The sequence below is a fragment of the Lycorma delicatula genome, chromosome 11 (assembly GCF_047948215.1).
Source record: "Lycorma delicatula isolate Av1 chromosome 11, ASM4794821v1, whole genome shotgun sequence".
NCBI lineage: Eukaryota > Metazoa > Arthropoda > Insecta > Hemiptera > Fulgoridae > Lycorma > Lycorma delicatula.
Window position 1 is genome coordinate 73,139,796 of NC_134465.1, and position 13,581 is coordinate 73,153,376.

At 28.8% G+C, this 13,581-nt stretch overlaps 1 protein-coding gene across 1 annotated transcript in view; it reads left to right on the plus strand.

Annotated features, from left to right (window-relative positions):
• LOC142332383 (vascular endothelial growth factor receptor 1-like) overlaps positions 1–13,581 on the plus strand; it is a 56,117-nt gene that overhangs the window by 4,199 nt on the left and 38,337 nt on the right. The window contains exons 2-4 of the mRNA XM_075378806.1: positions 1,515–1,564; positions 5,885–6,243; positions 12,267–12,439. Coding sequence (XP_075234921.1) covers positions 12,292–12,439 — 148 coding nt within the window. The 5' untranslated portion in view covers positions 1,515–1,564; positions 5,885–6,243; positions 12,267–12,291. The remainder of the gene's footprint in view (positions 1–1,514; positions 1,565–5,884; positions 6,244–12,266; positions 12,440–13,581) is intronic.

The window sequence follows — 13,581 nt, forward strand, 5'->3', positions numbered from 1 at the left end:
TTTATTCTTTTTAATTTTTTTTCGTAACATACATTTTGAATTTGTTTTTGTTTTTGTAGTGCATTCATTTTTAACTGGTATTTTGTTATTTTTAAATAATGTTTTTAACGATTGTAGTGTTTTTAGTAAATAGCTATACAAGGTTTGTCAAAATAAGTAATTGGCCTGTAACTAGAAACAGATGTTAATAACATTTTTTTACAATTTTATGATTCTACATTATTTATTTAGTATAAGTATTATAACTACTTTGTAATAAGTATTCTTTTTAATTACATCTTTGTTAAAATTATTCTTTTGCTATCAATGTAAATACTGGTAAATCTCAAAGTTGTTTTTTTTTGTTTTTTTTCTTTGATCATGTGTTGTGTTTAAAACGTAGTATTTTTATATTCTTTTAATATATTTATTTTTTTGTTATTTGAATAGTTTTTTGAAGTGTTGTATCTAATTATTTATTACTTTTGTTTAGTCTTTAACAATTTAATGCGTGACTTTTAAGTTGATCTTATGATCTTCTCTGTGAGTTTATTTAGTTAATTACATATATAACAACCCACCAGGTTGGTCTAGTGGTGAACATGTCTTTGCTAATCAGCTGACTTCGAAGTCGAGAGTTCCAATGTTAAAGTCCTAGTAAAGGCAGTTACTTTTATACGGATATGAATACTAGGTCACGGATACCGGTGTTCTTTGGCGGTTGGGTTTCAATTAACCACCCGTCTCAGAAATGGTCGATCTGAGACTTTACAAGACTACACTTCACTTACACTCGTACATATCATCCTCTGAAGTAATACCTGACAGTGATTCCCGGAGGCTAAACAGGAAAAAAATTACATATATAACAAGGCTTATGGGATAGGCTTATTTTTAATGTAGTCATTTAACAATGTAAGGGATAAGTAATTTCTACTAGTTACGTGTGCAGAAATTATTTATCTTTTCATTTTGAGAGCATAATCAGTTTTATCAAAATTTAAAAAAAACCATCAGAAAGGGAAGGAATGGATTGTCATCTTTCTCATCTTCCGTTTCTGTCCCCTTTAAGAAGATGTGTACTGTGTTTAAGAAGAAGTACTGTGTTGTAAAAATTCTAGGAGTTACTATGAATTACCATTCATCAGACTGCTGCTGTATTCTGTATGTTATATAAACAAATGCCATAACAGAAGTTTACAATTTCTATTAATGTCCTAAATAATTACAATTAGTATTTACTTTAATTTATTTCATTCATCAAATCTACAAGGTTGCTAAAAAATTTAACAAATGACTGTAGAAAAATGATTATTTATTCGATGACAAACAGTATTACACTAAAACTTTCAAACTAACACTGCAATTTCCAAATAACACTACTTTCAACATAGTTGCTGGCTATATGTAAAATTTTATTATTAGTTATATTTTAAAAAAATATAACAAAATTTTCATATTTCATAGGTATGTTTTAAAAGTAGAATTTGTCAATTTAAAAAAAATATTACATACCTTTTTTTTGTTTTTTTCAGTTCTAATGTCAATTTCATCTGGAATGCCTAATCATAGTGCGTCTATTCAGGTAAATAATAATTTGTTTTTATCGGTAGTAGATAGATGAATAAATTATAAGTACAGTTTACTCGTGTATTTATCTTTAATACATTTTTTCTACGAATAAACTGACCTCTTACCAATTGAAAGACCTGGGTAAAAATGTATGAATTTAAATAAAAAAAAGAGCATATTCCTAGTAGAGATCCAAAGTTTCATCATAATGAGATGTTTGATGGTCTTGGTAGATCAATTAAAAAGGAATTTAGCGGTCTTGATTTACGAACTGAATTAAACATAAGTTTTTTTTAATGGTCCTTCGAATGTTCTTACAATATTGTTTACTGAAATTATTGTAATAATTAAGATTATTATTATTGTTAGTGTAATATTTATTTTATATATTCTAAAAAGTTTTCTCGTTGATTTTTCTTCAGTTAATTCGGTTATTATTTCCTTTGTTTCATTTAATTTAATAACTGTTTCTACGGTCGGGTCTAGTTTACTCACTATAATAGTTGTTAATATTGATATCAATCAAATTGAAAAAAAATTTATTCTCGGTTTAAATTTTTCATTTGATGCGATTCTTGCTATGTATATGAATATAATTATTAGTCCTACTGTTGTTAAAAATACAATGTAAAGGTATCATGATGATTTAATTATTGTGGAATCGTTTCTACACATTAAGGGTGTTTGGAAAATTAGTATTGATCCTAGTGACATGGGGTGTTTTAATATTGGGGATAGAATAATATTTGATAAAATTATGTATTTTTGAAAATTCAGTAAGTATTTTAATATAAAATATTAGTTTTGGATACTAATGATGATTTTTTCTTTACTGATTTTGTTTAGATAAATTTTGTTTAAATTATGATTTACAAGATCATTGTTTTTTTAAACTATCTTAAACTTTACTTATGATAATTATTTATTTTTTTATTTGTTCATAGGCATTTTCTTTTATGTCTCTTAGGAATTCAATACTTATTACTTTATTCCTTTTTTTTTATTTTTGGATTTATGGGTTATTTTGATTTTGATTATTATTTTTTGATTATCTATTTGGTGTTTGGGGTTTGTGATGGGGTTTTAGGACTTTCTTTATTGGTTTTTTTAATTCGTAATTCTAGAAGAGATTACTTAGATAGATTGACTTTTATGTTAAAATTTATTATTTTTTTTGTTTTCTTTAATCCTTTTTTGTATTTTAAATAATTGATTTGTGTGTTTGGTGGGCTTTTTTATTTTTGGTGTATTTTTTATTATTTTTTATTTCTATTTCTTATTGTTTTATAATTGGTAGGGTATCATATATTTTTTGTTGTTTAAGTATTTGAATTTTTATTGTTGTTTTATTGTCTGTTTATTTACATTATTATTTTGACTTTTTGTCTAAGGTTTTTATATTTTTTGTTTTTTTATTTTTGGATTTTATTGTTATTGATTTTTTTATTTCTATTTTTTTTTTGAGTGTAGATTAATTCGTTTATTTTTATTAATTTTTGGATGAGGGTATCAGTCTGAGCGTCTAAGTGCAGGATTTTTTAAAATTTTTTATATTTTTTTTGGTTCTTTTCCCTTCTTATTCAGAATTTTTTATTTAAATAGTTTTTATGGTTATTTTAATTATTTATTTTTTGATTTTTTATTGAATAATTATTTGATGTTTATTATTTTATTTTATTTTTTGATTAGGTTTCCTTTATTTGGGTTTCATTTACGGTTACCCAGGGCTCATGTGAAGGCTCTTACTTCAGGTTCTATAATTTTAGCTGGTGTAATATTAAAGTTGGGGAATTATTGATTTATTCGTTGTTTAGGTTATATTTATTATTTTTTATTTAATTATGGTTATTTTTTTTTTAGTATTTGTTTATTTGGTTGTTTTTTTGTTAAAATATTTTGGTTTGGTTATTTGTGGATTATTTACTATGACTGGTCTGGGATTTATTGGTTCATTGTCTTTTATGGTTGCTCATGCTTTTGTCTTTTCAGGCCTTTTTTTTTTGATTGGGATTATTTGCCTTCACTTAGTTTTTTTTAATTTTTATTTTGTGTTATGAATATGTCTTGCCCTCCTAGATTAAACTTATTTTCTGAAATTTGTTTAATTATTTCTATTTTAAGATGGAGATTTTTTTAATTTTTTTTATTTTTTTTTTCTGCTTGTTATAGAGTAATAATTTTTTCTTTAACTCAACACGGCTTGTATTCGGGTGATTTAATTTTAATTAATTCTTGTTGTGTTTGTGAATTTTATGTCTTACTTCATCGTTTTCCTATTTTCTATATAATGTTTGATTTATTATTTTTTTTATTTTGCTTATTTATTTTAATTTAAAATTTTAATTTGTGATGTCAAAGATCTTTTATATGATTGGCTATGTATTTGAATATGATTTTGTTTTTTTTTTGAAAACCTTTTTTTAATGATTTTATTTTTCCACTACATTTTGAATAAAGTTGCTGTTAATTTGAAATTATATTCATAGAGAGTTTAAGAATAAATATCTTAGAAGTGGACTAAGGTTTTTAAAAGTGTACATAATTATTAATCGGTTTCTGTTTTCGTATTTATTGATTGCAGACCTGATAAAGTTTCATGTGTATTATTTCAAAATTATTTTTATTAATTTTAAATCTAGAAAATATTACCGTATCTCTTTATTTACTAATCCTGAGCAATTATTTTATGAACATTAATTTGTTTTATACTTTAATATGTGCTTAGGATCAGCAAAACACAAGATGTAAATTTCAGAAAACAGACTTGGACAGCAGGTAACCCATTCAAGATCAAAGTCCACACCGCATTATTGGTACTGTAGTCAATTAACTATCAGTTTTGTGAATTACTGAGAAATAAATTACCAAAGTTTGGTAATACGTAACACTCTCTCGTAGGACAATTGGCTGAATTTATGTTTTAATGGAAATATGCTTATTACAGAAGAAGACTACAGTACATGTTCTACTCTGTTAGTCTTGTGTATGAGGGATAATCACCTTACATAGAGCGGCATCAGCTTCAGCTGACTGAGTCTCTGACAACTATTAAGGTAGTTTATAGTTTTAACTACAAAAATGTAACCTCTCTCCACAGAATGGATTATAATCTTAACAGGTCACCATAACTCATAAAACTGATTGTTAATCGACTAAAATATTGATATCGCCGGCTTGGACATTGACCTTGTACAGATCATTGCTATCCAAACCATTTATCTGTCATTTAGATATTGTATTTAACTAATCCTAAACATATCTATTATTAGTAGGAGAGCTGTTAAACATTATAGGGTAGGTATTTGCAGCTACATTTAAATTTGTGTAACACTTCTTTTTTAATGTGTGAATACAAAATCAAAGACCTGGCTGAAGCGTAGTGGCGGCCTAGCACACCCTTTTATCAACATACTTTGATATCATGTCACTGTGCTGTTACTCTGTAACATAGTACTATATAAAATAAATAAATAATAAGATGACTAGGTTACTTTGTACTTTTATTAAAAAAATTTAATAGTATTTGTAGATGCATGCACATGAGTGCACTTTGACAGCGTTATGTGGTAATTAAAATTTCTTGAATGGAATTTAATTGATATGCGATTCCTTTTTGTATTAACTTGTTATTTCTTTATTTTGTTCCTAATAATATTTGTACTAAAGATTTAGTTCTTTTTATGTGGGAAGTAACTCTGGAAAAAATCTTGTAAGATAAAGATATAATATAAATCTATTTGTAGAATACAATAAATACAGCATAAATTTTACAACTAGTCTTGAGAGCTACAATTTTTTCAGGTCAACAAAAATTCAGATTAATCTAAAGTTACTTTTAATTATAGTATTCAGTGTTTCTAAACCTCATCGGTTTCTTTATTGGCCTATTTAAATAGCATTCTAGATGAAACATATCATTTGCTTTTCTCAGCCTAAATTATCAGCCTAAGTTCTGCAATGTAAAACATTTTACAAATAAATGAGTCGAAAGAGCATAATTTACTCTGATAAATTGGTAACACTGCTGGCTTTTTGCGATTAAATTGTTTATCAGGCTCTGTAAGGAGATATTTTTGTATTTCCATTTATTAATTTTTTCTCAACATTGTTATTTTAAGTTTCATACAACCAGCTTGATCAATCTGGATTACCCAAAATTACAGGCTATTGAATTACAGACCGGTAGGTTTATACTGTAACATGTATTTTACATATTGTGCAATTTATAATTAACTTTACTCATATTTTGCGCTATTGGGTAAAAGTCAGGAAAAGAAAAAAACAATTTTGAGATTGATAAAAAAATTATTACTCTACGATTTTTTCTTTTCAGGTCAATGAAGGATATGATTGTAAAACAAATGATCCTTATTTTCATTACGAATTTGATTTCAATGAGTTAACTAGAACAGATAACGATTATATAATTACAGAGCCAAAGAAATGAAATTTATATGGTAAATGTATGTAAAAATGTTAATAGTAATTTGATAAAAGAAATGTAGGAGTTTGTTGGAAAGATAATACCGGTCAATTAAAAACCATCAGTGAAACTTCTTACAGTCCGAAATTCAGAAATGGGCGCATCATACTGGAAATGACAGGAGAGTCATGTCATGCTGGTGGACCTAAAAGCACCGTTACAATTCATTTCTTGTGCGAACATGAACTGAACCTGAATTTAAGAAAAAGGTAAATTTCTGTCATGATTATTATTATTTCTTTCTTGGCTAAGTCAAGTAACATTTAGAATGATTTTTTTAAGCTTTTGATTGCGGGCAGGATGTAAATGCTATCCCAACAGTATTTACTTCCTCATATACATAATGCAGAATGATTGACTGCCCAATGTTCAGTGTTTCTAATGAACACCTGATATTTAAGTATGAAAATTAACACAAACTTTAAAGGGTAAGAGATATTAAATTGTATCTGAACTCTTAAAACATAAACATGATTAATCTAATTATTGTACTCAGATGTTGTGCTACCTTCCACAAATACATTTTATTTTCAGTGGTGGTTTTTTTATATTGTTCTTCGGGATAAAAAAATTAGTTATGAAGTTTATTTTAAAATATTACCAAACAATAAAAATAAATTGTTTTATAGCTTACAAAAATAAAAATCTATTCTCATACTTTCCTTAATCATTATTTTTGCTTTCTTTCATATCTCTTAGATTGTCATTTCAGTGTTCCAACTGAGTCGGTCTTCTGTTCTGTCTTCTGGATACTAATATTGGTCTTTTTGAAAATTTTTGTTTTCATTTCAATGGGAAATGAATTATGTTCTTGGATAACAGTTGTAACAAGTTTTTTTTTCAGAAGGGTTTTATTTTTATTTTTTCCAGTCAGGGTTTAAAGCTATGAATGTTATTTCCATTCATTTAGTTTAATATTTTCTAAGTAACATTTGAATTGTTTATTTAAAGAAACATCAATGTTGGAACGTAGATGCAAAATCAGATGTAATAATTGCAAGTTTTGTCTTGATTTTTTCTTTTTCTTTTATGTAATCACTGATACAGCTGTGGAAACTGTCTAAAAGTAGTAAGCCTTTGAAATATGAGAACTTCATGTCTGCTTCACACTGCTTGTTATCAGTCCTTCATCAGACCGACACTTTTTCTTGCATCTTTTATTAATTCTGCTGGAAGACTTTCTTTCCTATTTACAAACAGCATAAGGGAGTAACCACCTATTCTGATAGCTAGCCATCACTTTGCATCTTCATTTTTGTGCTGTAATTGCTCATAATAATAAAGTCATAAAAGTGATATAGCAGATTTTTAATACTATATATTAAAAATAAAACAAAAGTACTGAAGATCTCTTCATCTTCCTCATGGTAGTGTTGTTCATCACAAAACATGCACCTATGGTAATTGTACAATTAGAAACTCAAAACACCAAAAGCCTCTGTCTATTCCTCTAACTAGCCCATAACTTTCTAAATTCACACTTTAATGTGTGATTTCTCATGTTCACCAAGCATCTTACTATCTAGCTTCCTATGATTTCTATTTGAAAATTTCCTGTATTTTGCAATTTGAAAATTCTGTATAAAGAAAGGGTTGGAATTTTATACCCAAGAGGATATTATGAAAAGTGCAACATCACTGCTAGATGCCATTCTGAATCAAGACCTCCAGAAATATTCTGAGCAATGAGAAAAGTGCTGGAGTATATATCTGGGGTCAAAAGGATCGTACTTTTAATTCGATATGATTTTTCAAACTTTTAGTCAGAGCTAAAACATTGAGATACTTTTATTGTAATTCTTGAAGATGGAATACTTTTTAACAGATCTTAGAAAACCAGTTTCTCTAAGGGCACAACTGCAATGCATTCCAAGTTTTCCTACCGTGATCTTATAAAATAAATTAGTACTACAGTTGCAATCTTTTGTGATTTTTCGAGTAAAGGGCTAAATTTTGTCAACTTTTCTCAATGAGAGTACGTCTCCTTATGTAGAGCTTTGTGCCAGTCAGTCATCAGTTTTTATTATATATAAATAAGGACCTTTGGCTGCAATATAAATATACATATTAGTTTTCTCCAATAATATCTACTTCATCTTTCTGTATAGCTACTAAAAAAACATTCATACATTCCTACACATTTAAGTTTAGGAATCTGCTATTTTTGATATAGTGCAAGAAAGTGTTATTTATTTCTAACAAATAACATTATTCACTTGCATTTCTCAAGAACCTTATTATGCTACTGCTTCCATTTTTAATAATTTATTTAAACATCTAAAAACTATTTTGATCAATTTTCTTATTTTGAAATTACTCAGCTTATTCTAAATTATTATCTATACAATAACAGCCTTAATTAAAAAAAAAAAAAACTTAACTAAATCCTTTCAAAACTGTTGTTTTATACTGATTTAATTTACTTTACTCTCATCGAGTATTTGCATCAGTGGTATTTTCCTAATCAGTAGTAATTGTAAAAAACCTTTATTCTACCCATTACTTAAGGTGGAGTGTGTGGGGATGGTTTATTTGTTTGCATATTTGTTTTTGCCTCTGTAATCCAAAAAGGCTATATCTATTTTAATGAAATAAGACTTGATAACAAATTATTTTTGTTAATTGTGTAACTCTTGTTTGTGTTGATACGAAGTAAACAAACTGTAATTACTACATGATATTTTCTTTCAGCTAATAAACCAAAATTGTTTGAAACTTGAGTGGAAATCAAATAAAAATACTAAAAAGGTGGATTTCTAAAAGTAGATATGTGTGTGTGTGTATGTGTGTAGGTTAAATCATCGTCATAAATCAATTGTTTAAAAACTGATTTTTGAAATCAAAGGTTCTGATGTTCAAATCCGAGTAAATGTTACTAGCTTTTAGTAGTATCCATTAGATAGTGAATACCAGTGTACTTTGAAATTTGGGGTTCAATTAACCATATGTCTCAGGAATGGTCGGCTTGAGTCTGTGTAAGCCTACACCTCATTTAGATGTCATACATATCATCCACACCTCATTGGGCCATGGGGAGGTTACTTATTATTCATTAGTTGAACAATTAGCAACGTACAAATTAAGAAAAATAGAAAAAAGATTTCATTAAAATTGTTTCTTACTTCATTAAAAAGAAAAAAGTCGTATTGGAGAAGACAGATTGTATCATAAAATGATATTCAAACTTTTTTATTTTCCAGTTTCAGCACTAACTTGCGATTACAATTTCTGACAGAACGTTGTTGTTTGAAAACAACAGAAAACACTATTTGGTTCATTATATAATAATTTTTCCCTCTATGAAGCATATGACCTTGCTGATGGTGAGGAGGTTTGAATACTCAGTGATTCAGAGTAGCTGGACCAAATGTGCAACCATATTGCAGTGGTATCTGTTGAGAGCCAGACTAAGGAATGATTTCTGACAGAGAACAGCAGCTCTTTCGGTAGCTGTTAAAGGCATACGTCAGGAAGTCTTAAATGGGCATATCAACATCAACCAATCTTCTGAGTACTGCACAGCTGAAAGCAATGGAAAACTACACCTTTTTTTCAAGAAAATGAAGCTCTCTGCATTTTCATGTAAAAAAGATGCCTCCCTTTTTAAAATATTTCGGAGGAAAAGTAGTACCCTCTTCGGATATCTAAGGAATTTTAGAAGTCTAAAACAGGTTGGTAGGTTAGATAATTTAAAGAGGGAAATGGGTAGATTAAATGTAGATGTAGTAGGAATTAGGGAGGTACAGTGGGAAGAGGAAAACTACTTTTGGACAGGCGATTTTAGAATGTGTAGAGACCGAGATTTGGTGTGGATACGTACTGCGTCCGGACGCTTCGTAAGGTGGATTTTAAGGTGTTTTTTCTTGTTTTATCGTGATAGAAATGTGTGTGTGTATGTGTGCGTGCAAGTGCTAGATCTGTTCAAGACGAGTGTTTTGATACAAAAACCTCCAAAATCGGTTGGTTAGTTTTTGAGGTAGAGATGTTTTTAGTGTACAAAAACACGTGGAGCGCGAGTACGAAAGTGCAATTAACGCTTATTTAGTGCCAATTATTAGTTTTAAATTAGTAGTAATAGATTAAACAGGTACGTTTAATAACAGTTTTAAGGTAATTTAAGCAGTTTTAAGGCAACGTGGTTAATATCCAGTCGGCCATTTTGTATCCATAAGCTTTTATTCAGAGTGATAGTTACAAAGAGGTTGCAGGCAAAACTGTATACTATTGCTAGCATAGGTACCACCCTTGCGTTTTCTTCTGCAAATTGATTCCAGGAATCAGGCGTAGAGCGCGATTCTTCGGTCGGTGCAGAGATGTCGCAATCTGTATCCAAGAAAGTGGAGGAAATGGACATGAAGTTCCCTGCAACACACAGCAGGAAGACGTCGAGGTCCCCTATGGCGACCCCGACGACCAGTATGGTTGATCTGCGGAAGGGTGACGAGGAGGCTGGAGAGTAGTGAAGACGAGATGTCTGACGGCACCGACTTGGAATACTCGCTCGACGAGGTCCATATGCCCGTGACACTCATCCGTCAGAGCATATATACTAAAACTGAGGTAAAGAAGTGAGCCTTTCGAACCAGAGATAAGGCGGAAGTTGCAGTGGGAATTCTTAAGGAAATGTTTCGTCATTATTGTTATTCTCTCTGTAATCAGTGGAGGATTTACAAATGGGCTGCCTATAGGCTGAACCAAATTACCGTCTGTGCTATATTTCTTAAAAACCTAAAAATGGGTAATAAAATAAGAAATATGAAAGTTATGCAAACGTTCATATTAGAATCACATAAATTGCAACAAAAACTTCATTCCAACAGAATATAAAATTATGTAGTTTATACTATAAAATTATAGTGTGTTTTGAATGGATTTGGACATTTCTGTGATTCTAGTTGAACTGTGATATATGAACATAGGTTGATAATCACATACAACTATGTAAAAAACGTGGTGGCCGGTGCTGCCTTTTGTTACCATGTGTGCTCCCGCTCTGCAATGAATCTCGAAAGAAGGAGGGACAATATTAGTATCCATGTGATGTGGGAGTGAGATGATCGCCCTGTGCTGAGAACAAGTAGAGAGATAAGATATTCAGCAAAGTTGATAATCCATTTTTTGTGGAAAAAATTTCTGCCTTTGAAAATTTGCCGCCATAGGCTTCAGCTTAGCTAGCCTATATAGAAATCCATCACTGTCTGTAATCTATTTCTCTCTTATCATTAATGTTGACGTTTTACTGTTACTCCTAAAGCTGTCTGTAATCTAACTAAAATGCTCCTAGAAAATCTGCTAGTTTTTCCCCATCTTGAAGTTTGATATAGAGCGATTGATGGTTTAAGGCATCAACGGCGGTATTATAAGGCATTTTTCTATTCACTTTTTCTACCTTTGCTGGTTTGTCAACCATCTCCATGTTCACTATGTGATTTCCAGACATTCTAGGATATGATACCTCCATTAACAGAATTAACTTAGTACTTTCCTGATAGGCCTGCTGCTCCAAAAAGACTATGCCAATTCCCAGTTCTGTAGAAGTCCCCTGCAAAAACACCAATAGCCCTACCTATAGACTGTATGTATGTGATGACTGATTTATTGCTGTTTTATAGGCAAAGTCATGCTTGTGTGATCTGATCATCTAGAGATCCGTTATTGATTGGATTGCCTGGACCTAAATAATTATGTCCGGGAAAATTCATTTATTATAAATTATATTAAAGAAAAATAGTTGAAAGAAAAAATTTGAAATGAGGATGGAGATTTACAGTAAAATAAAGACAAGTGGTAAACAAAGTAAAAAAGGTAAGACGTACTTAGAAATTAAACAGTGATAGAATAATTGAGGGAAAACAGAAACTTCACAAATTAAATTTAGAAAAATTAAATAATCAGACTATATTTTAAAATTTGCTGAAGATTAAATGCAGACAATCATTTGAAAAGGATAGAAGAAGATAATACCAGAGGATAAGAAGTAATGTTTAATATGAAAGGGTGGGTGATTCAGAGAATCGGGAAAGAAAAGATAATTTGAATAGATAGTATTTTGGCAAAAGTGCCATGTCAAACCTGCTAAAGGACAGAGAAGATTATGAAGAAGAGATGAAAAAAATTAATTCCATACAGATTTGTATTATTATAATTATTTTAATCTAATTGTATGCTTCATTTTGAAACATATTGACATGACACATCTATTGTAAAATTTATATATTTTTTTATCTTTCAGGAACGTTCATCAAATGTAAACACTAATGACTAATGATGAATTTACTGGAAGCGTTTATTCCTCAAAATTGAAGTTACAAAAGCCATTTTACATGGATACCGGATACTTTATGTGCCATCCAGCCGGTATCAATGATTCTAATGATACGGCAAGCTATTATGTTTATGTTAAAGGTTAGTTTTTCAATTTTTAATTATTGTTACTTCAAATTAACATAAAAATTCATTTGTTGAACTAGTAAACAATGAATTTTTAATTTTAGGAATATTTTTATCTTTTAAGGATTTAAATGTACCAATTTAAATGTATCTCAGATTTTGAAAATACAAAATCTCTTTATCCAGTTTTCCTTTTTAAGAATGGTGAAAAAAATCTCCAAAAAGATCTTGATAGCAATATTTTTTTAAATTCTGACTTTTATTTACTGCTCTGGAAATATCTAAGGTAATTACAGAAAAAAATACAAAAAAAAAATTACAAAAATATATTTGATTACATATAAAAAATTATTTTTTAAAAAAGCTTTTATTTAACTAATATTAATCTTAACATTAATAAAAAAAGGAAACAAATTAGAAAAATTTTAAAAAGTAAAAAATAAGAATTAAATCAAATTGAGAATTTTAAATAAAAAAATATAATATATTAACAAATATAAAAATGCACTGAAAAGTAAAAAATAAATTATATAAATATCTAATAAATAACCAACAAATAAATGTAATAATTATTAAATTTTAAAATTAAAAATAATGAAAATATTTAGTTAAATAAAAGCGTGGCACAGTGTTTATACTTTATTTAAAACAACACAACATTTTTTTTTTATAATAATTAATCTTTATTTTCATTTTCAATAATGATGCGAGGAGGCGGAAAGGTCTGATGGAACCTTTCTAGTTAAGACTGACTAGCTGGGAAACTAGTAACAATCTGGGAAAATGCATCCACTCACTTTCTTTGTACCTGTTCTCACGTAGTTGAAGTTCATCTTCGAATTCTGCTTGTAATCTAAGCCAAATTGAACGCACTCTTTCCGCTAAAAGTTTCATTTTAATTAATTATGAATTTTTATTTAACGAATTCATAATTACGATTACAATAATAATAATGATAATAATTAATAATTTTTCAGATTAAGGTCAAAATTAATAACAACTTTGTGCAAGATTTCTAAATTTAATTTTTATTTTTAATCTTATTAATCCTTAAAGGTCGTCTCAGTGCAAAATTTGAACCATCAAAGAATTAAAACTTGAGTTATTTTATTACAGATAAATAAATACTAAACAACCTCATTAAACAAAAAATATAC